The sequence below is a fragment of the Falco peregrinus genome, chromosome 13 (genome assembly GCF_023634155.1).
Source record: "Falco peregrinus isolate bFalPer1 chromosome 13, bFalPer1.pri, whole genome shotgun sequence".
NCBI lineage: Eukaryota > Metazoa > Chordata > Aves > Falconiformes > Falconidae > Falco > Falco peregrinus.
In genome coordinates, this window is record NC_073733.1 from 13191907 (window position 1) to 13217940 (window position 26034).

General features: G+C 56.4%; 2 protein-coding genes across 12 annotated transcripts; one reads left to right on the forward strand and one right to left on the reverse strand.

Annotated features, from left to right (window-relative positions):
• Nucleotides 1-1688: 1688 nt before the first annotated feature.
• RAB9B (RAB9B, member RAS oncogene family) lies at nucleotides 1689-7811 on the forward strand. Of its 10 annotated transcripts, none has more exons than XM_055818323.1 (6): nucleotides 1689-1854; nucleotides 3441-3510; nucleotides 3655-3813; nucleotides 3902-4039; nucleotides 4144-4273; nucleotides 4367-7811. In XM_055818323.1, the coding sequence occupies exons 5-6, from the start codon at nucleotides 4240-4242 to the stop codon at nucleotides 5005-5007; spliced, it is 675 nt and encodes a 224-aa protein (XP_055674298.1). In that variant the 5' UTR covers nucleotides 1689-1854; nucleotides 3441-3510; nucleotides 3655-3813; nucleotides 3902-4039; nucleotides 4144-4239; the 3' UTR covers nucleotides 5008-7811. The 10 variants fall into 10 exon arrangements, with proteins under 10 accessions (XP_055674298.1, XP_055674299.1, XP_055674302.1 ...); XM_055818324.1 differs by having other exon boundaries at nucleotides 3690-3813; XM_055818325.1 differs by having other exon boundaries at nucleotides 1812-1829; nucleotides 3690-3813.
• A 4713-nt stretch (nucleotides 7812-12524) lies between these two features.
• Nucleotides 12525-19878, reverse strand: PLP1 (proteolipid protein 1). Of its 2 annotated transcripts, none has more exons than XM_027787445.2 (7): nucleotides 19735-19878; nucleotides 17225-17411; nucleotides 16580-16736; nucleotides 15500-15668; nucleotides 15218-15291; nucleotides 15042-15107; nucleotides 12525-14571 (listed from the first exon to the last, which is right to left on the reverse strand). In XM_027787445.2, exons 1-7 carry the CDS (start codon nucleotides 19736-19738, stop codon nucleotides 14500-14502), a joined length of 729 nt encoding a protein of 242 aa, XP_027643246.1. In that variant the 5' UTR covers nucleotides 19739-19878; the 3' UTR covers nucleotides 12525-14499. The 2 variants fall into 2 exon arrangements, with proteins under 2 accessions (XP_027643246.1, XP_005237927.1); XM_005237870.4 differs by having other exon boundaries at nucleotides 16475-16736.
• Nucleotides 19879-26034: the final 6156 nt, after the last annotated feature.

Here is a 26034-nt window from a genome sequence, read left to right on the forward strand (position 1 = left end):
GCCAGGCAAAGGGAGCTGGCAGGGGGAGGTGAGCCATGCTCAGAGACTCACTTCACCAGTGCATGGCCCTGGCAGGACCGGTGCAGGGAATGGGACTGGTTTGGAGTGAGCCCCAGCTGGTGGTGCGGGCTGGACCTGCCACCTGTACCAGCAGCATCCTGTGCTTCTGACCCTGGTGCTGGCATGTACGTTGGGGCACCAAATACATGCTCGAGGAGCACCCTCGTATTCCCCAGGTTCCCCTGGTCCCAGACTACCAACACCCTGCACCTGCCACGTCCTCCTCACCCCGCTACGATTCTCCTGTTCGCTGTCGCCTCCAGCAGATCACCGAGGCTGGTATTACTATAATCCCTGGCTTAATTTAAATCCTCCTCCCATCTCATGTTTTCCCGGGGGAGGGGGGGGGAAGGGAGGAAGGAATCGATGCGCTTCTGTGGCACCCGCTCGGCCCTGGGGCTGGTGCCGGGTTCAGATGGCCAAAAAGCACCGGGCGTCCATGGCAGGGATCTCTGCTTTTGCCTCCTTGAGGAAGGTGGCTGGAGCGCCCCGCAGCCCCCGGTGAGGGGTGTCCCCGGGTTTTGGAGCTGTCTCTGGGCCGGCACCAGGCACGAGCAGGAAGAAGAGCTGATGGTTCCCCGGGGGAGGCGGGGGCGCAGGGAGCTGCTCCTCGCCACCCCCCCCTGCAGCTACCGGGGTCTGGTCTCTCCCTCCCCCTTCCCTCGCTGTCTGCCCCGAGCTGGGCTGACCTTGACACTGTTTTTCCTTTCTACCATCTGAAATGTTTGTGTTTGCTGCTCTTTCTCAGAAAGCTCCTTCTTTAAGACATTCTCCCTTCTGGTCCCTGGGGTGATGGTGAGGGTGGGGGGAGTCGCACGCCTTCGAGCAGCTGCCAGGCATTTGCCTCCCTCGGAGCTAAATGGGGAAGCAGAGAGAAGCCATTTGGGGTATTCGCAAATTTATTTCTGTACGTCCCCCTTGCGCAGCAGCTGAGGTCCCGCCGGCAGGGCGAGGGACAGGCTTCTGAGCAAGCCAGAACGGGCGTAGAGATGGGGACACGGGCACCCCTGCGTGGCGACATTGTGTGGGGAACTGCCAGGCAGGCAGGCGAGGGGCTTTCTGTGGCAAGGGTGTCCCCGGGCTCACACAGGCTCCGTGGAGACCCTGCTGCTGCGACGGGGCACCCGCCGGTACTGCTGGCCTGGCCCGGGCCGGGGGTCGCACTGCACCTGCCCCGGGGCAGCCGCGGGCAGGTGGCGTGGGGACAGCGGGGTGGCAGGAGCAGGGAACGAAGTGACAAAAGAGAGACGGGAGGGGAGCGTGAGGAGGGCGGTGAGGGGACGGGAGAGGACGGGAGGGGACTGGACGAGGGGGGCGGCAGGCGGGCGGGCGGCGGGCCAGTGAGGGGCAGGCGGGCGACAGGAGGGCTGTGAGGGGCAGCGAGGGGCGGGCGGGTGACAGGCGGGCGACAGGAGGGCTGTGAGGGGCAGCGAGGGGCGGGCGGGTGACAGGCGGGCGACAGGAGGGCTGTGAGGGGCAGCGAGGGGCGGGCGGGTGACAGGCGGGCGACAGGAGGGCTGTGAGGGGCAGCGAGGGGCGGGCGGGTGACCGGCGGGTGACAGGCGGGCAGTGAGGGGCAGCGGGGGGCGGGCGGGTGACCGGCGGGGCACACGGGTGACCGACGGCGCCACGGCCGCCCAGGAGCTCTCGGGCGGGAGCGGGGCGAGGAGGGGCCCGGCCCCGCCCCTCAGCCTCGCGCGGCTGCCGCGGGCAGGGCGCGTGCGCTGCGCAGGCGCGGGGTGAGCCGGCACCTGCGCCCGGCGGGTCAGGTGGGCGGCAGCGGCGCGGAGGGAGGTAAGGGCGGGGGGCGGTAAGGGCGGGGGGCCCCGGCGCCATTTCCCCTGGCCCCCAGACACCCCTTGGGGCTGGCAGAGCCCCCTTTCCCCCGGCCCCTTCCAAGCGGCCCCGGCAGCCGCTCCGGGGTTGGCTTGGGGGAGCGCAGCGCCTCGGCCGCTCGCCCCTTCCTGCGGCCCGGAGGTCCGGCGGTGGGTCAGGCGAGGGCCGGGCGGCCCGGCGAGGGCCCGCCGGAGGGTCTCGCCCGCTGCGGAGCTGGGAGCCGGGTCCTGGGGAGCTGGGAGGGGAGGACACGGGGCCTACCGTGCGGCTCCCACACACCCACCCTGCTGTTTTTACCGGCGAACAGGTGCTGGCGGCCTGCGTGAGGGTGTGGGCCCTGTTGTAGGTCGAGGTTACCCTCCGAAATGGCTTGTGAAGGGCTAATCGAACGCTGGCTGCAAACGGCGTTGCTAACAGCGGTGTCACGGGTGGCAGTGTGCCCGTCGGTGTCATGGCAGTGTTATGTCTGTCAGTAGCCTGTCAGGCTCTGGAGTAGCCTAGCATAACCCATTAGTCATTTTTAAAACGTCTGCTAGATGCTTGCTAACAAACCATTTCTGAACGGAAAGTCTTGTCAGGGCTGATGGTGTGTGTCAGGAAGGGCTTTGGTGACAAGGGCCAGGGATCTTCTTAAACCCCCTTCAGCAAGGGTTTGGAAAAGGAAGAGCAAGGGTTTTGAACAGCTCGTCTGCTCAGAGGAGAGTTCCCCAAAGCCATTAGCCCCAGGGACCTATGCTGCAATTCCTGTTTGCTGCTTATGACATTTGAATTTTCTTTGGTTTGAAACCACTGCTTTAGAACTGCAGAGGCTGCTCGGATGTCCCATGGACCATCGAGTCAGTTCAGCCATGCTTGATCTGGGGTGTTTCTGTGCAGGGGAAGTGAAATTGGTGAGCCTTCAGTTCTGCATTTTCCACAGTAACTTGAAGAGGAAGTTTCCGATTTTGGCTTTGTAGTAAGCACTGGTTGAAAAAGCTGCAAAAAGAGCAGAAACAAAACTGAACAGGCCCCCCTGTGATTAATACAGTGAGTGTGTTTTGGCCTGGAAGGAGTAGGAGTGCTGGTCTGAGCAGTGTTGAATGCGCCTGTTTTGGTTGATGGCCTGTTGGTCTGGTGGTGTCATCACTAAGCAGCACTCTGCGTCCACACCCTTCCAGGAATGTTGGTAGCACCTGTACGCAAGCCAAATCCCATCTCTTTTTGTACCAGGCTCTTGCCAGCTGTCTCACCCTTCTGGTTAGCAGATTCAGGCATGTGTTCAGTCCTCGGATCAGATTCTAGAGTGTGTGGGTAGGCAGGCCAAGCAGATCAAAGCTGTCTATGTCCCCTGGATTGAGGAGAGACGGGCTACGCAGCCTGTGTGCTCATGCTAGAGCTCCTTCAATTTATTCTTTTCGTATTTTGGGCTTAGCATCCATAAATCATTACTGCATTTTCAGCTTCCTAGAGCTCTGCTGTTGTTCTTCCAGCCTGGGTCAATGTTACAAATTTAAAGGCAGTGCACCTAGTGCTGACAGCCTCACTTACTGATGTTTGTTTTTTAGTGACTGTTATGCTGGAGGAAGGTGTTCCCTGGACAGTCCTGGAGACAGAAGCACTGTATATCTAGAGCAGGTATAGTACAGATGGCAGCCAAACAAACTTCTTATTCTGTGTCAGGCCTTTACATTTGCTTGCAGAATGTCCCTGGGAGCGGGAGGACTGGTTGGCAGTTGGCCTTTCTCTTGTGACTGCTGACTAAGGAACCTGTGGTGTCAGGGTTGTTGCAATGTGAACTTGCACCTGTGCCCTAGCATACTGTCTTGCAAAAAGCCTTGCCAGAAATGAATGGCAAAGAAGCTGGGTCTCTGTGCCTGGGAAACCCCTTCTGAGCTATGGAGATCGCATGCAGAAAACAAGCACAGCTCCAGTTGTAAGGTGAGTCAGTGTTCCTGGGGTGATTAAGAACTCGTTTGCCAGATGAGTTGTATTGATGTTGGCCTGTACATCTTTTACATCCTTCCAGTAGAACAAGTCAGGAGAAATTACTTAGCTATTGATTGTACAGTGCAATGGAAGGCCTGATGACGGTGATCCCTGTTGATAATGCTGTTTCTGTGATAGCCTGAGGATACAGGCCAGAAGAGATGTTTAACTAGTGATGGTATGTTTGGAAAAACTAGACAAGCTTTCAGATACAGAGTTTTCATCAAAAGTGGTATAATTGACACTAAACTCTCAACAGTTGTTCTCACCTTGTGCTTACAGTGGTGACCAGCTGCTTCCATTTTGGACCTGCTGGAGGACTTGTGTGCCTGAAAGCTTGTCCAGTTATCAGCTCTCATTTCTCTAATAAGAGACAGAATGTCTCCTATGTACAAAACTTGTTCAGAAATGGGTATGGAAATACTGTATTCTATTCTTCAGTGTACAACTTCCTGCAGAATCCGCAAGTCAAATAGCTGTTTTGTACTCTTTCTGAACCCTACAGATTGCCTTGGTACTGCACCCTTCCATCCTGCTGCAATGAGTGGGAAGTCCTTGCTCTTAAAGGTCATTCTTCTTGGGGATGGTGGAGTTGGGAAGAGTTCCCTCATGAACCGGTATGTCACCAACAAGTTTGACTCACAGGCTTTCCACACAATTGGTGTGGAGTTCTTAAACCGGGACTTGGAGGTCGATGGACGTTTTGTGACCCTCCAGATTTGGGACACTGCGGGACAGGAGAGATTCAAGAGCCTGCGAACCCCCTTTTACAGGGGAGCAGACTGCTGCCTGCTGACCTTCAGTGTGGATGACCGGCAGAGCTTTGAGAACCTCAGTAACTGGCAGAAGGAGTTTGTCTATTATGCTGATGTGAAGGACCCTGAACACTTCCCATTTGTAGTCCTGGGCAACAAGATAGACAAATTTGAGAGACAGGTGAGCACAGAAGAGGCCCAGGCCTGGTGCATGGAAAACGGTAACTATCCATACCTGGAGACTAGTGCCAAGGATGACACCAATGTGGCAGTGGCCTTTGAGGAGGCTGTGCGACAGGTGCTGGCAGTGGAGGAACAGCTAGAGCATTGCATGTTGGGCCACACCGTTGACCTGCACTCCAGCTCCAAATCAGGGTCTTCCTGTTGTTAAGAGTGGCTACTGCTTTGGGAATGTTGCTGGAGCCGGCGGCTGGATTGGAATAAGCATGGGCAGCTCTGGGGCACTCTGAGGAGAGTGGCCACAAGGACAATAGGTGGTTTGCTCACTGAGAAGTTGCAGCCCCGCCATCTGAATTCTGGCTGGAGTTTTCAGGCACAGAGCATGTATCTGCAGGAGGGAGATATTAAAAGAGCATGTAAGCGTAGTCCTGCTTCCATCTCTGCCTGCTTTTTAGCAGGTTTAAAGGACTGAGTTGAAGTCCTTTAAATTCACTGAAGACAGTAGTGATCTGATCTGTACCAAGAACTGCCTGCAGAACAAAGCTGAGAGTGCCCTAAACACTCTTTGAAGTATTTTAGTCCTGAACTCAAAAAAAAAAAAAAAATACTAGACTCGCTAAACTCATGACCTTACTGCCAAAGGAAAGTCTGCTCAGCATACTGAATGAAACCTGTTGCAGAGACTCTAGCCCATTTGACTGTGAGAATGGCAAATACTAGAGTGGCTGAGATGTGTGTATCTGAGATGTTTTTGTTTGGGATAAGTGGATTGTGTCCTGAGAGTGAATTGTGCTGAAAATTGTTAGAGCTCTGATCTGAAGCAACATACAAAGGAGAGAGAGATGGACCTGTGTTTGTGGCAGCATCACTTCTTTGTAGCTGCCTATGACTGGTCTGTTTTTCCTCACCTTGAACTTTGTCTTGTGTGAGTGTTACTTTGTGGAGAGACTGCTTCTTGTTTAATATATGTTTCCTTGTCTTTTGTGGAGGTTAAACACCGATCTAGCTTCTCATACATTGAATCCCTGGATGAAAAATACTGATGTGGACACTTGCCAGGTCATGTCAAAGAGTTTAGAGTCACTCAGGAGTTCAGGAGATCTGGAGCATGAAACTTCAGCTGGTTTCTGTCACAAGTAATCACCGTGTCCAGATGATATGCTCTAGCAGACCAGATGTTAGCTGAGTGGAATGTCTTCTAGGTGTGCAGGTGGCTGGGGGAGTCATGCATGGTCAGCTGTTAAATCCACTTACTTGGTGTGCGGGACCAGTGACCACTGTGCTTTATTAGCTGGCGGATCAGCGTCTTCAGTTGCTTTGGCACGAACATTCCTGTCTGGGTGCTGCAACATAGAACCATTCATTTTATTACCTGTTGTGTGAGGTGCAGTGCTGCTGAGCACAGTTAACTCACACTGTTGTCCTGGCTCTTCCTCCCTAGCTGGGAATCCAGTACATTTTATCTGTAATTCATGACAGCTTTGACTGGTAGAGGATGTCCACTCAATTAACTGGCCTTTGTTAATGCCTGCTGTGGTCAGTCCACTGGGGAGAGAGCTGCACTGGTTCCACCTCTGTTCAAAGTAGCTGGAAAATGGGGGGTGGGGTGGGGTGCGGAACCCTTTAGAGAAGGATGCCAGGCTTTGCTGATCCCAGCTCCTGCCCCTGATAGGTGTTAGTCCCAACCTGTCTGTGTAGCAGAGATGAGTGCTTGCTGACTGCTGTCTTTACCATTATAACCTCATGTCCTGCAACTCCCCATGCAAACATTTGTCCAAAACTATGGCTTTGCCCATAAGCCCATAGGACCCTGCCACAGGGAGAGCTTCCCTGAGTACATACCCGCTAGCTGTCAAATGCAACTCCCACTGTGATAAGCTACTGGATGGTAAATTTTGTAGCTCAAATCGAGCACCCTCGCTTATGTCATGTTTTAAGAGCAGGCAGTGTGCCCTCACTGGCTGCTGGCAGCTAATCCCCATCACTGAACACGCAGGGAGTCTCCTGGGGGAGCTCAGGGCGATCCTGCCCTTCTCCGCAGGGCAGTCACGTGTGGAAGGGACTGAAGCTTTAATGCAAAGTGCTTTAGAGGGATCTGATTTCTAAACAGGGCTGGACACTCATATTCACAGGCATAGATAGGGAGTGCCTGCAGTCTTTGGAAAACCAGGTCTTGAGGTGTAAGAGAAGGCTCTGCCTCTGTAGGTGCAACAGATTTTTACAGCTTATTGAAGTTGTTGTTACTGTTTATTTACCAGTGTCTGACCTCCCCAGGCTCTAGATTTTTCTTCAGTTTAATGCTGCTTGATAGTTCCTTCAGGATCCCAGACTCTGTGCTTGTGGTTCTCATTTACATCTCTGAACAGACATAGTCCCCCGCAGCTGGTTTGTGCAGGGGCCCAGGGTCAGAACAGGCTCAGACCCTTGGGCACTGCCCAGCCCTGCCGGAGGGGCTGCTGAGGGACCTCCCTGGAGGTGAAACTGCCGCTTCCCCGGTGCAGATCTCACGGGATATGTGTGAGGGCTGGCAGGCACCTCCCGTGGGAGAGGACAGAGACTGAATGAGCCGTGGTGTGGCATAGGAGGCATGGGTGCAGCACGCTGTTTGCAGTACCCTGGGTACATGTTGATGCTGGTAGCTGAAGCTCAAGAACCTCATTGTGCACAGGCTGTGCAAATGGTATGTATCAGCGAAAGGTGTTACACAGCATCTTTTATTCCTAACAGACGTTGGTTTGTTGACTTGAAAAAAATAAATTATTAGGCTTATGTGTTTTAAAAATACATTTAAAAGGTATAGTATAATATATTTGCATTGATTTATTTTAAATGATACGCACAATTTCCAAAGGAGCCAGGGTTTTGAACTCTGTTGCAAAATTCAGTGCTAACAGCCATCCCCTCCCTGTGTCCGGTCATGCTGCTGCAGTTGTTGCTATTGCTACAGAACTGGAATTGTAAAACTGAGATTCTACCTTTATTTAAGCAAATAAAACATGGATGTATTCAAGTGAATTGAGGAAGTGGCTGCCGCCTTGGTTTATCAAAGTTCAGGTCGGTTCCTGTTCTCCTGAGGGATGTGGAACTGGGTTGGTTATAGCATCTGACAGAGAGAAGTCACTAAGGGATTGAAAGAGTTGGCTATTCCTGAATCTACCTAGCTAGACCAGTAGTTGAAGGAATATAACTTATTTACCAGCTGAATCCAGTGACCAGTTTTGTCTTTTCAAGTGTATCAGAAAATACTTTCCTAACAGAAACACTCCACATTGCTTCCTTCTGTCACCACATTTTAATTTTCAGCCTAGGCTCTCAGCAGCAAGCCGGGGTACTTTCCTTTGATTTTTTTCCTACGATCTTGGAACTGGTCCCTTGGGCTGCAGGGGGTTGTAACCAGGCATGATTTCCGTAGGCTGCTGAGACAGAAATGAACATATGGGGACTGTTCTCTTCCGCTGTCCTGCCGGGACGGTTGCTTATTTTAGGAGGCATTCTCTGTGTTTGCAGAGTCTTTGCCTGCTGTTTCTGTTGGCAGAATCTTTTAGTTTATTTTTCTCCCATGTCTGCTTGCCTACCCACACTTCCAGAAGCAGCATAAGGTTTCAAGTTCTTGGAAGTCCAGCTTTTTAAGTGTGGAATAGAGTATCTGGGGGCCTCTAGCATCTTACTTCATCTGTTTTGAAACAAAGCTGAGAACAGGCAGCCAATACGACCTGGTGGGAGATTGTCCCAGCCTTGGAGGAGTTGGGGGGATTGGGTGAGGCTGTCTCAGTGTCAGTGAGGGTCTGTCTAAAACCACACAGTCTAAAACTCCTGTGATGTGAGATGTTTATAAGAAAATGTGGGGCAGAGGCAGGAGCGATTATGAGGCTGTTTCCTCATTCCCTACTTTGCCATTGCAAACAATAGCAGAGGACTCGGTGGGTTTTGTCATGGGTTGAGGAGCGGATGGGTCTGTGGAGGGCAAAGGAAAGCAATGAGCTGCTTCTGTGTGGAACAGATGCTGTAGCATATCCTTGTGTGCTCGTAGAAGGGGAGGAGTGGTGGGGAGTCTCCTGGTACCATCCATCTGTCTGCCACAGCCCTCGGGGATTTTGCTGCTCTGGGCCAGGTAGTGCAGCTGCAAGGCTGCGCAGCTGCTTGGTGGGCTGAGGTACCTGAAATCTCTGGAACTGCTAGTTGAGGAGCCCCACATGGCTGCAGATGCCCTGGGGTCACCCTCTTGGTGATGGAGGCGGAGGCTGCGCACACAGCGTATATTTCCCAAGTGCAGCTCTTCCCTAGCTCCGGAGGCTGGTTCCTCACAGGTGTACAGCTGTAAGGGTGTTTATGGGAACATGATCTCTGGGAATTGCATGTGCTTTCATGTGTTTGAGGATGAACAAAAAGATACAAAGAATGTAAAAATGCCCTTTCAGGAGCCTCTGAACCCCACTTCGGCCTCCACTTAACAGGGAGTTTGTTGCAGCTGTGGTGCCGGGGGTGCTGGCTTGCTGTGCTCTGGAGTAAGGAGCCCTCGCCGCTCTGCCAGGGTGGGAGGCAGTGGCAGCTCTGACAGCAGTTGCCCAAAGGCCTGAGGTGAGTTGGAGTCCTTCGGCTGGGAGACCGGGGCTTGGGACGTTCCATGAAGTCAGTGAAATGGTGGGTTACCTGCTGAGGCGATTGCTCAAGCAAAAGCAATTTGAGAGGGACAGGGATGCCCCTTGACCCCAGCGCTTTCATGGCTGCTGGGGCAGCCTTTTCCTGGTGGCTGCAGGGGGGCTTCGGGGGCTGGTGCGTGTGGCCACGGGGAGACGCAATACTGCTGTCTTCATGAGCAGCCAAGCGCAGCATCTGCCCGCGCTATTGTCAGTCCTTCCCATGAGGACTTTCCACTTGCTATTCCCTCCTTACCCCTGGGCATCTCCCTAGCAGAGCCAAACCGTGCACAGGAACAGAGAGAAACCAGCTGGGTGCCGGAGAGGCAGCAGGTGATACCTTCCTCTCGGGCAGATGGACCGCAGCACCATGTGGCCCTGGCAGGCAGGGCTGCTCGCCAGCTACCACCCCTGCCAGAGCGTCACTTGTCACTCGCCGCCCTTTCCGTGCCTTAACCGAGGCCAGGCCAGCACGGGGGGAGCTGGCGGCGGGTGAGCACGAGTGTTCCCTGCCACAGCTGGTGTGCCCGCTGTCCTCTCTGCGGAGCGTTGGTGCAGGCAGAGGGGTGGAGGGCTGAGCCAGGGCAGCGGGCAGCCGCTGGGTTTGCCTCTAGCGCTGCCTCCTTCCCCTGAGCCTTCCTGCTCATCCTGCACAGCGTTTCCCAGGGCCGAGCCCCGAGCCTGTGCTACAAGAGCAAGGCAGGGGGCTGTGCCTGCCTGTGTGGCTTCAGAGGAATTTGCTCTGTGCTTAGGGCCTTGCACACGGGCTTGAAGGGCAGCATCTGCATGTCCAGGGTAGCTTTTATTTGCTGCTAGCGGGACTGTGCGGGGCTGACCCCAGTGTAAATGAAGGCACTAGAGGGAGATGGTAAGGGTTTTTCTGAGGCGTGCCTGGTGGGCTGGCTTTGTTTTGGAGGGTCCCAAGGCACCCTTAGCAGGGGACGTGCCTTCGCGGGGAGGGCTTTCCCGGGGAAGCAGGGGCAGTGGAGGGGGAGCCGGGGCACGACGCCCGCCTCGCCCCGCCGCGCCCCGGTCGCGCCAGCCCGGGCAGCCGCCGCTGCGGCCGGCGGCCGCGGGGAGGAGACGGAGGACCGGGGATGCGGGAGGCGGCCGGGAGGAGCATCTGCACGGCGGGGCTTCGCCTGCGCAGGCCGCCTCCGCGGGGGTGGGGAGCCGCGGCCGCCCCTGCACGACCGGCCTGGGGTGCCGCCATCCCTCCCCTCCCCTTTCCCTGCGCGGGGGACGGAGGCTGCTGCCTCGCTGTCCCAAGGGCTCGTGCAGTGTCCCTGGCCGGCGGCAGCACAGGGCTGTCTCCCGGAGCGGCAGGGCGTGGGGTGAAGCAGTGGGAGTCTCCCTGCCCGCTCGCCAGCACGGCAGGCCGGGGGACCTGCTCCAGGGTCCCCTTCCCTGGTCCAGCCTTTGTGGGAGCAAACTATAGCCACATTTCAGCCGCTAGACAGGGGAAAAGTGACTGTGCTGGTTCTCCTCCCTGGAGCTCTCGTGATGTGCCAGTTTCCAGAGATGTGGTTTGGTATGAGGCAGGGTTTATTCCCTGTCTTTTCTCAGCCAGTTCCTGGCCCGGGGAAGGAGCTATGATGTCTGATGTCCCCAGGTGGGACGGCAGCAAGACAGAGCCAAGGGCACAGCTGATAAGAGGCTACATGTGGCCTTCGGCCCTTGGACTTGCCCAGTGTCCTGGCCATGCTGGCTGCTTTCACACGCTACCTCACACTGCTGTCCCCAACCCTCACCCTGGCCGGGGGGCACCAGTCTCTGCCAGGGGAAAGAGATGGTGTTTTGTTCCCAGTCTTGCTCCTGCCCAGCGGCTGATCGCACACACACAGGGCCCTTTCAGCATGGGGAGAGGAGGGTGATGGCATCTGGGAATGCAGGGAACAAAGGGCCCCATTGATGCTGGCTACAGCCCCATGGGTTTCTGTGAGCCGGGGCAAGGGTGGGGAGCAGGCACAGCTGTGCGTTGAGCAGGGGCAGCAGCGATGCATGAGCTAAACCTCGCCTGGCTGGGCTGCATGGGAAGCCTTGCAAGCCCTGCTGCCTGCCCAGAGGTGGCTGAAGCGGGGGCAGAGAGGGGAGAGTGGGATTTGGGCTAAAGTCCCATTTAGGAAGAGCAGTGATGGTCCTGGCTGTGGGTAGGTAAGAGTCTGCCAGCTCTTAGCCCACCCTGCCGTTCACGGGCACCTAGCTGTGCCTGAAATCTGCCTCTCGGGCAGATCTGCTGCAAACGGGAGTGATGCTGGAGTTTGAGCATGCGGCTGGGAGCATCCCTCAGTGGCCTTGCTCCCTGGAGGCTCCTGAGCACAGCTCCTGAGAGGAATTTCCAAGAGAAGCAACATTTGAATTGATAGTTTTTGAGTAGCTGCTGCGGAAATGTGTGTCTAAGGTCAGTGTTCATCTGATCAGGGGCAGAAAGACACCAGAGGTAACCTCTCCATGCACCAGCATTGTGCAAACTGTTAACGACCCTGCAGCAAATGGCACACGGCCACCCACAGAGTGCACGGACAGGACATGTGGGGCCCTGTGACAGTTAAGTCTGCCCTCATGCCTAAACAAGACCATCCTATTTCACACAGGCCTCTCTGCAGGTGAGTGGGTAACGCACGTTGCATGACTCTAGATGTGCTCATATTATGTGCATTGCCTGATGTGAGCCAGCGAGCTTTGCTCAAGCTGTGCCAATTAGTTTTGCTGTGGTCATGCTGTAGGTGCTGCATTAGGAGATGTGGCAGAGGCTGTCACCATGCAGGCTGAGTGTTAAAGGGCAGCGGCATATCACCAAAAACAAGCAAATGGCTCCTACAAGAGGAAACTCTTAGGGGGCTGCAGGAAAAGTAGATGTTTTAAGGGCTCCCCAGATGGGAACAAAGATTTTGAAGTCAGGGTTATGGACTCCTGGTTGGGCTGGGGAGAAGGGGTGGGCAGGGGCTGCTGGCCCACTTGTGGGGCTGGCAAGTGCTGTTCCTCTGGGGCCTTCTCCGCTGCAGCATCCCCTTCCCTGCTTTTTTTTTTGGCCAGGGTGGCGGGGGTGGGAAAGCCATCACAACAAATGGACAGACAGACGTGTATCTCATTCAGAATGTTCTTAATTTTAATTTATTTTCTTTAATTTTTATAAAATACATCTTGTAAGATAAGTCTCTAAAAACTTGCTCCTTTTTATTGCTTGTTAACAAGTTGAAATTCTAGATCAGAAATGAAGGAAATGCTTTCAGCTGATTAACTCTCTTTTTGCATGTGTGTGTGTCTGTGTGTGTGTGTGCACGTGTGTGTGTGTGTGTGTATTTGGGATCTGGGGACAAGGGTGGGAAGGAAGACCTGGTTATTTTTTGTTAGATGCATACCAAAAAACCCCAGCAAACCCCCAAGAGAGATAGCATCGATGTGAATTTCCAGATCTTGACTGGTTTCTCCCCACCCTGCTGTCCCTCCTGGCATGTCCCCCCTCCCCAGCCCATGTGCGTTGGTAGCCTGGCCAACCTATTTCAGCATTCTCGGCAGCAAGGATCTTCCAAATGCTCTGCTCAGCAGATCTGCTCCTTTATCCTTGCCCCTGCTGAAACCAGCACTTAAAAAAAATATAATAACAATACAGACCAAAAAAAATAAATCCATGCAAGATGGAGCTACAGTCTGCCACTGAAAGTAGTTTCTCCAATAAACAAACACAAAGATTAGCATTAAGGAGAGGCAGGGAAGAGCAAAACAAAATACTAATTGGTTGGTAGGACTGGAAATAGCGTTTTGGTGGGTCTGGCTGGACCCATGCTACCCAGCCAGAGGACTTTCCTCCAGCTGCTGTGGACAGCAGTCATGGGGGAGAGGCCACCACCACCAAACCCCTTGCCTCACTGCCCCCCTCCACGGGAAAGGACTGAACTGGCACCAGAAAGAATCTGGTTTGCAGAGAAGGGCCATGTTCCCACCCCATGACCCCCAAACCGCCACCTTTCCTTCCTTCCTCAAATCCTTCATGGATCTTGGCTGGAAGCGAGATGCTACCAGTCCCTCCCGCCCTGGCAGACACAAGACAGTTGTCCTGACTTGCAGGAAACATGGGGGAAAAAAGAGAGGGGAAGAGGGGGACAGAATGAGGGAAAGTTATGTTTGACACAGGTGAGAAATAAATCAAGGTCTCCGACACAGCGGAGGTTAGAGAAGCAGATGTCACCCCAAAGAGCACCATTGTGAAGGGACGAGAGCGTGCGGCTAGCGCGGCGCTTGCAGGGCAGGGCGGGCGAAGGTGCACAGTCCAGAGGGTCATCCTTTGCCTACAGAGGGACAGCTCTGGCTTTACACTCCCAGGGCATGACGCAGAGATGTCCCCTCTCGGTCAAACCTATCTGCCGCCTCTTGCTGCCTGGAGGGTAAAGCCAAGAGTCCCCCCTGTCCACAGACACCAAACTCCTTTAGCCTTTAATAGGGGCAGCTGGGTTAGGGCTTTATCAGCATTGGGGTCAGCACTCTCTTCTCTGCAATGGGAAGATCCTTGCCCTGAACTCCCTTTGCCTTGGTTGCAGCAGGCAATTTGGGGTAAATTGATCTTTCTTTGCTAAGGGAAAAAAAAAATCATTCTTTTATTCTCCATCCACGGGTGGTGACAGCAGACAGCTCCAGGAGAGTCTCTAGCAATGGTACCAGAACTGGGCCAACTTCCTTTTCTCTCTACGTAGCCTTTTGCTACTCATGGAGCAACCTACACAGATTTCCTCCTCCCAGGAGCGTGAAGGCCTTTGCTCATCCCTAGGTAACATCGGGACACTGGAGTAAGTCCCTCCTCTTCTCTGGCTGGCTTTGATGGGCTTGGCCCTAGAGCGAACTGGTTACCGATGAGCAGAGAGAGAAAAGTGCATGAAGAGGTGTCCATTGGTGGGAAGCTCTCCTTCCTGGTCACGCTCAGCAGGATGGATGTGAGGGAGGAAGAAGAGGGGAGTCAGCAGCGAAGGCAGAGTTAACGCAGGAGACCTGGTGTCGGGTGGCTGCAGTGTTAAAGCCTCAGGGTTAGAGAAAAGGAGGGTGTTTGGTCTGGCTGGGATCCACCTCAAGGGCTAGAACTTGGTGCCTCGGCCCATCAGCTTGAGGACAGCGAAGTTGTAGGTGGCGGCGATCATGAAGGTGAGCTGTGGGTGGCAAGAGAATGAGCAAGGGGGGAGGAATAGAAATTAAGTTCCTGTGGGTGAGGAGGGCAAGCAGGGTGGGACTCCTCGCTGGCAGATGCCTGAGGTAGCATCCCCCCGCCCAGCACCCCAACAGGGCAGTTGCCTTGCAGAGCTCCATGGCCCTGCTGCACCAGTGGGACACCGCAATGTTTTGTTGCTAGTGTAAACCAAGGGGAGGGCTGGGGAAAGGCAGGGGACTCAGTACAGAGGCAGCAGGACCTCTCCTCAGTGGGCTCCTAAAGCCTCTCCAGATCCCCTCCAGGAACCACCTCTGCCTTCTTATGGCCTGAATTCCCCATCTGCACTTACGTGCCAGAAAATGACACGAGCACAGGCTCTGTCTGGTCCATGCCCAACACCTCTATTGTCCTCTGCCCCCACATCCTTGCCAGGTGGAGGAGAACAGCCGGGCAGGGGGAGCACTGACTCACCAGTGAGACCAGCGTGGCGGCTGCCCCCACAAAGGCTGCAATGAAGAGGTGGAAAGTCATCTGGAACTGCAAGGGAAGAAGGGTGTAAGCTCCCAGGGTCCCTCATGCTGGCTGAGAGGCCAGTGATGAGGCCACCTGCTGAGGGAAGCATGTGTAGGGTGGCAAGAAGTGCTCACCTCACTGGTCTTGCAGATGGAGAGCAGGTTGGAGCCGCACACCTTGCCAGGGAAAGCGTTCCAGGGCAGGACACCTGGTGAGATGCAGGGAGCTGGGTAAGCTGGGCACAGTTGCCAGCCAGCTGCCTTGCTCAGCCTCCCGCAGCCGCGCACACCCCAGTGTTTTGGGGCTCTCCGGCACTTGCTCCTGCTTTATCCCAGCCTTATCTGCCTGGGTCCTCTCCTCCATCCCCCCTCCTCCATCCTGAGCCCTGGCTCCTGGGTGGCAAACCTGGCACTCACCGTACATCCTGGCATCCGCACACAGGGTGCCAATGCTGGCTGAGGTCTTGCTGGGGTTGGCAATGGACTGGCAGGTGGTCCAAGTGTTAAAGTAAATGTAGACGGGCACTGCAGAGCAGGCGAAGACCAGGAGCCAGATGATGGTCAGAACGTAGGTAATGCCCACAAACTGCAAGGGGCAGGACAAGCCAGGGCAGAGCCATGGTTACCGAGCGGCCAGGGATACAGACAGGGGAGCGCGAGGGTCCCCAGGCAGGAGAGGGCATGGGGCAGGCAGGGGGCTGAGGTGCTGCCTGCATCCAGCTCTGCACCACCCACCAAACCCGGCACGTCGCCGAGCAGCAGCCCGAGCCCAGCACTCCTGTGGCTCGCAGGGCCAGCACCAGGCCCAGGTTTGTGGCCGGCTACGCGTGCATACGCTGACCGGCAGTGGCAGCAGGATGGCTGCCACGTCCCGTGCCGGGTGGGGGATAACTGGGGCTGAGGCCAAGCAGGGTTCGGCCTCTGCGAGAGGGCAGCTGCAAAACCCGCTTTGGTGTGCAAGTGTGGCTTTCCTGCCCTCCCTCCGTGGTGCCACCCCGACTGGCCCCGAGGGAACCGCAGCCATCCCCCCCTGCTCCCCCAGGCCACAGGCTCCCCTTGCCAGCACTTTGTCATGGTCCCCAAGCACAGCGGAGAAGACAGCCCTCGGGGGCACTGGGTGCCGGAGATCCTTGGGCTGCCAGCATCACGGAGATGCTCATGGCTTTCCCACCAATGCTTAAATATGAAGTGGTTTCATTAAATGTGGCCATTTGGGCTGCTTTGGTCCCCAGGGGCCATGGCAGGCCTGGGGGCGGGTGGCCAGGCTGCACTTCCCTTTGGGATACCCCGAAACCCGGACAGCCGCAGTCTCCTGCCTGCCCTTCAGCCACGCCGAGCGTGGCAAACCCGCTGCGGGCGCGCGAAGGGGTGCCAAACCCCGGTTAAGATCACCTTGTCAGGATGTCCTAGCCACTTTCCCAAACACTGACACACCCGCTGCAATGAGTGAGCTCGCTGGGGGCCTCGCGCTCCCCTCCCTTTCGGGCCCCCAGTTACCGTTGCGCTGAGGCCCTTGCCGCAGATGGTGGTCCTGTAGTCCCCGAAGATTTGCCGGACGGCGCCTGTGGTGTAGAAACCTTCGGCCAGCAGCAGGGCTCCATAGAGGAAGAAGAAGGATGCCGTGCCATAGATGACATACTGAAAAGCATGGATGCTGCCGGGGAGAGGAGCAGGCAGGGATGCTCAGGCACCAGAGCAGTGCTGGGGAGCTCAACCCTGCATGTGGCATGGCCAGGGCAGCCTGGCTGCCACGACTTACCCTCCCCACACCATCCCAAGGGGACCGAAACGGAGGGTGAAGCCACAAGAGGAGGGAGCCAGGGCAAAGCTGTAGTAAGTAAGGCTGTGGGCTGCTACTGGTTCCCCTGTGCCCTCCGTACCTACCCAGTGCAGAGGTCCAGCTCTAGCCAGGGCATCTAGCGAGGGTCAGATAAAAACAGGTGTGAAACGGAAACAAGTGGCCACTGAACTCTGCCATGCAGCTGTGACACCAGCACATGGCAAACAGTCTGGGGTCTCCGTGGTGCCTGGGTGGCAGCATCTCCCTGGCCACGCTGGCCGGACACCTCCTCTAGGCACAGAGCAAGACAGAGACGCAAGGGGCCCCGGCGTGAGGGCAATGCACCGCAGCAGGGTACTTACACATCAATGAGATACTCGTAGTCCTGGTAGTTTTTGGAGAAGTAGGTCTCAATGAGCTGCTCGGTGCCTGTGAGGGCTTCGTGCCCACAGCCACAAAACAGTGCTACCCCAAAGAAGCACAAGCCAGTGGCAACCAGTGAAGCAAAGGGTGCCCCAATGAGACATCTGGCACAGCACTCAAGCAAACCTAGAGAGAAGAGAGGTGAGGCAGGACGGGACCACCAGGACAGGGAGCACTCAGAGCCTGCAGCTCAAGAGCAGGCAAGCACAGGGGGAGGAAGATGCCCAGCGGGAGGAAGGAAGCAGGTTGAAAGAAAACCCAGAAATTTTTCATTGTGGTACTGGAGAGCCAAACCTCAGTAGCTTCCCTGAGAGAGTTCTCTAAGTTCTCTAGGGACAGGGGGTGATGGCGGCACAGGGCACTGGGGCCACAAGGTAGCCTCTGGGTGTGAGGTGGACAGGGAGCCAAGGCAAGCCAGCCATGCCGACCCGTGTGAAATAAGATGGAAATACAAGGTGATGTAGCGTAATACCAGCGGGACCAGGCAAGCAAGCTGCTAATGGGCTCCCCACTGCTGGCGTAGCCCAGCTGCAGGCAATGGGGACGCCAGCTGCCTGCATTTTTCTTTTGCCATCAAAGATGGGAAGGAACACAGCATTGCCACAGAGACAAGCCCCAGCAGAGACCCAGCAATGTGGCGCGGCCCTGGGACAGCACAGGAGGAGCCAGCACACACCCCGCGCTGGGGTGCACTCATCCCCTATCCTGGCACCCTGCGGGCAGCTCAGGCTGCAGCAGCCCCGTTACATGGGAGATGTGCTTATGGAGAGAAGCCATGTTAGTGCCCCAAGCATCATGATTGTGTAATAGATTTAGTCCTTCAGGACAACTATTTTGCGAGAGGGCACGTGTACCTGTGCATGGGTAGAGAAAGCAAGGGCACATCCCAGCGTGCTGCTTGGATTGCCTAAATGCTGCATTTTTTCAGTAGTGGGGCGATGGGCACCTGCTCCTCCTGTACATCAGGGCTCCAATATGCAGGATCGTTAGCTCAGGTTCCCAATGGGATGGTTTGGAGGTGCTCAGCCAGCCTCTCTCCTGCCCAGTTTGGGGGCTGGCAGCCAGCTGGGTTTGCACACACTGGTATCCAGCTCTGGAGTGCCGGTTTAGCTCCAGCTAAGCTGCAATAACCTGCTGCCCTGGCTGTGCAACACTTCTTCACAGGGCAGCTGCTCCCCGTCCCCACGATGTGGGCTCTGACACCCCACTCTCCTGAGCATGGCGGCTGCCTGAACACATGCCATCTGGGCATAGCATTTCTGCCTTGAGTGCCAGAAAGGCGCCCGTGGGAAGTGTTCCCAAACCCACACTCCCTCCACGGACCCCACAGTGCTTATCTCCTCCCTCAACAGACAAGAAAGCCGTGGGGTCCTGGCCAGCAGTGCCCTCCCCTCCCCACTGGGAGCAAGGTCCCGCAGTGGCACTGAGGACAATAGCGGATTGTCCTGGCACTGCCACTCCAGCGGCTGCCCCTGCGGAGAGCAAACAGGGAACAAAGGCAGCGCTATGGGGGAGTGCTGGGACCCCTCCCTCTTGTTTGCCTTGGACGTGGCAGGTCCAGGGGGGGTCCTACTCCTCCTGGCCAGTGCTGCTCCCTGAGCATCGCTGGTACCCACGGGGACCGGGGTGCTGGGCCAGACCTGCCTGTTTTATTTTTATTTTTGGCCACCTGGAAAGTGGTGTGTCAGGTGCCTGGGGCTGGGATATGGTGAATGGCTCAGGTCCTGGGGGTCTGTGGGTCCCAGGAGGTGGCAGGGCCTGGCAGGCTTCCTGCCACAGCCCTGGCCCCTTGGGCTTTGGGAAGTCACACTGGGGAAGCCTGGGGAGGGAAAGGGAGGAGAGAAAGAGCCCTTGTGCCACACAATCCCAGGCCTTGTACCCGGGCTTAGCTGCTGCTGGAGCCAAACAATACACTGCAGACAGGAGGAGGAGGAGGAGGCAGGGTGCCGGCAGCCCATGGCACCCCTGGGAACAGAGCACCCCTGATACCCGGGGGGGGTGGGGGGTTATGCCAGTAATTATTAGCTCTGGTGTATCAATAGGGAAACTGAGGCACAAGGCGTGCCTGTTTTCCCAAGGCTGACGGTATACAGGTGGCACGAGCTGTGACAGGTCTCAGCAGCGCCTTGTTTGGACCTCCCAGCTCCCACCAGCCCCAGGCAGAAGCTCTCATCTTCCCAGCCTGTGTGGTGAGGGCTCGGGTGGGACCACCTGTGGGGATGGCATCTGTCCCCACAGACAGCACAAGAGCCCAGGGGAGAGAAAAGCGCTTTGGGAAAGAAAACCACCCCTGCCATGCCCTCCCCCAGCAGCTCCCATGGTCACACCGGGGCCACCAGGACCTGCCCAATGCCAGAGAATAGTTTCAGGGGGCTCTGCTCTGGGACAGGGTCCCCAGAGCCACCAGCAACAGCTCCCCGGGTGTCTGCCACCCTCACCCCATACTCACCCATGGCGCTGGACTTGGTCACCTCCCCCGACTGCCCACTCGGCTGCTTTGGTGCTGTCTGCGGGAGCCCTCGCCTGCCTGGCGGTCCCTCGCCCTGTATTTCCCCCTCTGGGTGCCTGTCCCGCTCTCCAGCAAAGAAAAGGGCTCTCTGAGTGACAGCCACCCCCCTTAAAGGGACAGGACCCCGCCCCTCCCCCCGGCCCCCCCAGCACCCCTTGGCTGCCAGCTCCTGGGTGCCTGGCGGCTGAGTGGGCAGAGCCACCCCACGGCCCTGCTCAGGGCTTTTGGGGGAAAAGGGTTTTACAAAAGAAAGAGAGCAGCTTGGGGGTCGGGGAGGGTTCACGGGGTGTCCCCTCATTGGTAGCCCTGGGACTCCCCGGGCCCAGCCGGGCTGTTTGCCCTGGGCTGCCCGCTGCGGCAGTGTGGGAGACGAGCCCCACAGGACAGCAGTGATGCCCCTCTGTCACCTCCATGGCACCCCAGTTCCTGCCAGCAGGGAATGGGGGGTCCCCTGTCCCAGGGACCTGCTTTCAGCCTTAGGGGCTCCAAACTGGGAGTTTTCCCTCTTTTGATGGAAATCCTGTGGATGCTTTCCCTGCCCCTTGGCCCCTGTGAGGGAACGGTGCTCGGGTGGGCACAGCCGTGGGGTTCCCAAGTGATGGGTATCATGGCTCCAGGGGCTGCAGCACACGGAGCAAGCTCCCTTGGGTGCCCCACGTCCCTTGGGTGCCACAGCTCTCAGGGATGCCCCTTGCTCCCCTGGGTGCTGTGGCTGTGGAGCCAGCATGGGGCCGGGGAAGCCTGCAGAGGGCAACCGGCCCCTTCGTGGCGGGTATGGCGTGGACAAAGCCCCACTGTGTCCCTCAGTGCACTGCTTTGTGCCAGGCAGTGAGGTGGCAGGGTCTGGTTGTCCCTGGGGCTGGGATGCTGGTGGGCTGGGGGGTCCTGGACTGCAGCAAGCCAGGAACAGGGTGGGCCACCTTGTGGGGACCCCTGCCCCTTCCCCACCCACCCAAACAGCCGCCCATTGGCTTGCCTGCAGATGGGTTGGGGGAAAACACTGCTTGGGCAGCTGAGTAAATAAATGATTCCAGGGCTTCATGGTGGCCAGCTGCACCCTGCCTCGGTGGCACCCAGCTCCTGGCCCTCCAGCACCACTCCCTGCCTCGGTTTCTCACTGTAAGGTAGGGTGTAAGAGGGCTGGCTGGGGTCCCGAGCCAGCCCTAGGGTGGGAACAGCTGGGGAGGGACAGCAAAGCAGGGAGAGCTTCTGCCACCACTGTGGGTGGCATCCTTGAGCACCTCCCTTAGCCTTCCAGGTGGCACCGAGGTGACCTGGCAGCGGTGTCACCTGGCCACGGTCACCTAGTAATGGCCATGGGACAGCTTTGCAACATCCCTTTGGAAACAACCTGTGACCCCTACAGCCACTGGAAACCAGCAGGGCCCAGTCTGCACCCCAGGGCAGCACAAGGGGGGACCCCTGGATGCCAGGAGGAAAAAATACGCTGTCAAAAAACCTCGTAAGTATAACATACAAAATATAACATAATATTAAAAATAAAAAAGACATTGGGGAAAAAAATGCAAGCCCTTCTTTTTCTTACCATAGAAATTCCAGTCTTGCCAGCTCTGTAATTTCTGAACACCCTGGGGGAAGCAGCAGCTTTACCCCATCAGGGAGAAGGAGCGCAGCTAAGAGGGACTGTGATTTCTGCACAAAGTGGCTTAAAATTCCTGGTGATCAAGCACTGTTCGTCAGCATTTCCCCCCTGGGATGGAAACCCGTGGTGCTGCCACTAGCAGCTGGTACCAGCTGTCAGTAGGGATGAGCCCATCTCTCTGCGGGTGCTCCAGAGTGGAGCTGCAAGCCAGGGAGATGGGGGGAGAAGCCGAAAACCCCTCCCTGGATTTCTAAGACTTGAGGGAGAAGAAAGCATGCAGGAAAGTGGTTTGGGTTGCTTTTCTTCTGCCAGGACGGTGGGTACCCTGCACAAAGCAGCTGAGTGTGCGGCCAACAGCACACCCCAAACACTGCACCATCTGCCCACGCTTGAGGTGGGTGGAGGGGGGATGGATGCCCCAAGGGTACAAGGCCACAGGGATGCTGAAAAGGCCTACTTGCATTTCACTTGGACAGGCTGTGAGAGCATCTCCTGCAAATCCTCAGTGTGTAACCACAGGCTTCTGCATGCTTGGAGCCATTCTGCAGCTCAGCCCCTTCCTGGATGAGGCCCTGAGGGCAGTGTGTGGCTGCAGGGAGCCTGCCAGTCTACATAAAAGTTTCCTTGTCGGCTTGTCCCTGCCAGAGAAAATGTTGCTATTTCTCAGGCAGGGGAGGGGAGATGCATCCCTATTTGCCAGCCAGGAGAGGGCCATGCCAGGCTGGTAAAAATAAACATGCTTATAAATCAATCTGGATCACCTTGCAATTTGTTCTGACCCTTGGGCAGTGGCCAGTTATGTCCAACACCACCCCCCACCAGGCAATTAAGGGCTTAGCTACCTGCACTCATTAACAGAGCCTGGGATTGCCATGCTGCCCCTTGCAAGGCGTGCCGGGAACCAGACACGGAGAAGGCTTTGCTTCCCCAGCCGCCTGCAGTCTGCACTGACACTGGAACGGGCTGCACCAAATAAGTATTGGGAAGAAAACACACACGTACATCTCTAAATACACTCCCTGCATGGTAAGATCTCTCTGGGATGTTTGTGGGTTTTTCTCTTCTCTCCTTGGTTCTTCACAGCTGTGGCTCAGACTTCCCTGGGCCATGGGGAAGGCAAATCTGGGGCTGGGGGGACAAGCAGGTGGCAGTAATGGCAAAGGGAGAGCCACACAGGCACCACTGATCTGCACCGCTCCACCACTTTAGGGCAAAGAAGCAACATGAGAAATCAAGCAGCAGTGTATGGGGCAGGGGCCCAAAGCATCCTCCCTGTCCCCATCCCCATATGCAGCCACTCCACCCGTAACCACTGCAGACAGTCTGTCACACCTGCTCCCACCACACTGATGGCACAGGACAGCATCCCGCCTGCCCTGGCCCTCTGCACACACTGGGCACGCCGGGCACAGGGGCAGCCCTCTGTGGGGCAAGTTGGGATGCAGCAGGGAGGCCAGTTGAGAGAAGAAGTTTCCCTGCTCACTCCCAGCTGCTGCAGCCTCACAGTTTCGGGGAGGACTTTTCTCCACTCTAATCGATTTCCTTGCTTCCACCCCTATAGGCTCATTTTCTGCACTGCCCTGGGCTGGGCACGGGGCTGGGTTTTCAAAGACACATGGTGGCCAAAATCACACACTTCAGTGGGTGCCGACCCTGCAAAACACAGAAAGACCCTCCATCCTGCACCCCCAAAATGCAGGCACAGCCACAATACACCCAAGAGAAACCAGCGATGGTGCGTGCAGCGCCCTTATTCATTATACATGGGGCAGTGGGAGAAATCCCAGTGTATCTTGTCACAGCTGAGAACCTCGCTGCTATTTTTAGACAGCTGCTTCCCCGGCCAGGCTGAATTTCTCATTATCTGCTGCTGATTTTAACTGTCCTTCTTCACCCACCTTGCTGCCTTGGTTCACCCATCAGCAGGGTAAAACCCAAGACTGTCCTGCTTCCGAGTGCCCAGGGGCAGCTCTGCGACCAGGGCAAGCCAGGCAGCTGCACACAGCAGCCAGGGATGCCCAGGGATTTTCCTGCCGTGCAAAATCTCCTGATCTCCCAGTCAGCCCTATCCAAGCGGAAAGGTGATGGCAACTGTGGGAAGGACACGGCAACACCGGCAGCATCTGTCCAGCTGCTTCCTCCCGGCAGCGCCAAGGACGCCTGCCAGAGCCAGCCCCACTCTGCTGCCCGGGCCTGGCTGCACTCACTGTCCTATTTGTATTCTCGGGATGCTGCAAGGCTGCAAAATGTGCTAATAAAAATTAAATTATAAAAAAATAAAAAAGAAGCTGGCAGGGGCTGTCAGAGGACTGGGGAGGCATGCTGAAGGAGAGACTGACAGGCAGGATGACAGAGGAAGGGCAGGGGTTGTTTGGGAGATGAGCGGGCTAAAGCCCTTGCCCGGCTCAGCCAAGGGCTGGGCAGTGGGTACCAGCCTTGGGCATGGGAGCCAGCAGCAGTGGGACCTCACACTCCAGGGATGCTCCAAGGCTCTCAGGACCCCCTAGCAAGCAAAGCTGTAGGCAGTGGTACAAAGCTCTGCCAGACAACCCAGGGCCAGAGCCTTTCTTCCTGGCACCAGCACCCATCACCTGCCTGCATCATCTGCTGGGCTTTATCAGGGGCCACAGCAGCAGCCATGGAGGTGCCGGGCAGCTGAGATGACACTGCAGCTGAGTTCACCTCCTCACCTAGCTGCCCTTTAGAGAAGATGAGCAGATGCCCATGCCTTCTTTTTGAAGTGCCTGGCTGATATTTTCCCCTGCAGGAGCCTGGTTTTTGTAAAATACCAAATTTTAAAATTTGGAGGGTCTTCTCATCCAGCCTGTGCACCGTGCCTAGGCTCGCTGGTGTAGGAGGACCTGCAAGCCTGGGGGGATGAGGAGGCCACCAGCCCCCAAGGCATGCTCAGGGCAGCGTGTCTGGCATCCTGGAGGTGGTGCAGCCAGGAGCCCCGCTGCTGCCCTGCTGTCCCCACACCTTTCACAGGCTGTGAAGCCCAGGGTGGCAGGGCCACGCAGCACAGGTGTGAGGGCATGGCTGCTCCTGCCCGGGGAGGGAGCAATCAGGGGTGCAGGCAGCTGCTGGCAACACAACTCAGGGCTCAGCTGATGCGAGAGGCAGCCCAGGCACCGGAGGGCTTGCTGACTGCTTGCTGCACCTTTTACCCACCAAATAGCCCTGTTATTTACTGCAGAAATTGGGGATAATATATTGGTCCAAACTGCTTGCTTATTCTAGTTTCTCATTTCCCCCCAAAGTTCTCACCAAACTCTTTGCCTGGTGCGGCGAGTCCCCTGGGTTAATTTCAAGTTTGGAGAGAAGGAGATTTTTTTTTTTCCCCTGGCTGTTTTTCCAGCAGATTTGCCTTTCATATCCACTGCCTTACTCCTTGATTTTCTTCCTAAAGGAGGGTAAACAGATGCCTCACCCTGATGTTCTCCGGGCTGTTCATTACTCTCTCACTCTGCCATTCGTAGGTCATATTCTTGAACTGTTCTCATTTATCTTTCAGAAAATCCTAGAAGGGAAAGGCAGATGTTCTTCTGCCTCCATGGAGCCAGTGGTGTCTGAGAAGAGCAGATACAGATCAGGATCACTCTGTTTCTATTTACCCCTGTGAAGCCAGAATGGGCTCTGTAAAGGGAGGGTGCAGGCAGCGCTGGGGCCAAGCTCAGCTCTGGGGTACCCCCCTTTATTTCTTGCTGCCCATGGGACCCATTTGAAAGGGTCAGGTGAATTCATGTGCCTCCAAACAGACAAGGAGGTGCTAACTTGTCCCACACTTTCCCTGAGCCCAGAGGAGAGACAGTGATGCTGAGGAAGGTCCTGAGTTAGCCAGGGCAGTCCAGGAGCAGCAGAGGTTGTGCCTGCAATGTTTTGTCTTGGATTTCTACCCGGAGAGGGAGCTTTTGCCTGTATTTCCCTCCGGAGCCCAGGAAGATGCTTCTCCTCCTGCCCACCCCCATGCCAACCCCAGCCCCAGCTCGCTCACACATGCCAGGGGTGACGCTATCCCAGGGAGCAGGGGACAGGGTCTGACCCATCCACTCCAAGCCCTGTCACCAGGCTGGTGGGACCCTTCCCACAGCCAGCTGGTGCCAGCTGTGGCGGTGGTCTCCTGAGGAATGAGCAAGTGGTTGCTGGGGAGGTGATGGCTGGGCTGGGCAGCAAAAGGGCAGGAGTGAGAGCCTCCGGGGTGGCACTGCTGTCACAGCGCCTTGTGCCTGAGCCACAGAGAGCACACTGTGGCTTTTCCTGGAGAGCAAACCCAATGGAAGGACCAAGCGTGTGAGATGCAGACATTTCCTACCTGGCATCCATTGCCTCTCCTCAGAGTTGCAGACACAGGCAGCTCTCGCAGAGTCAGCTGGAGAGCAGCAGCTGCACAACCCTCCTGCGCCCCCCCTGCAGCTAAGCCAGGCAGAAACAACCCATGAATGCCACGCAGTCTCCTCTCCCAGGGTGGCTCTGGGGACAAGGGACTCATTTGCTGCTCCAGTTGTTACATTTACTTAGGTGATGCTGCTGTGAAGCCCCTCTGTGCTGGCAGCTGCACAGGGAGAATCAACCTCACTCCCCCGGGGTGGCAAGGTGGTAACATGGGGACGGATGAGGTGCCTTTGTCAGGATCCACT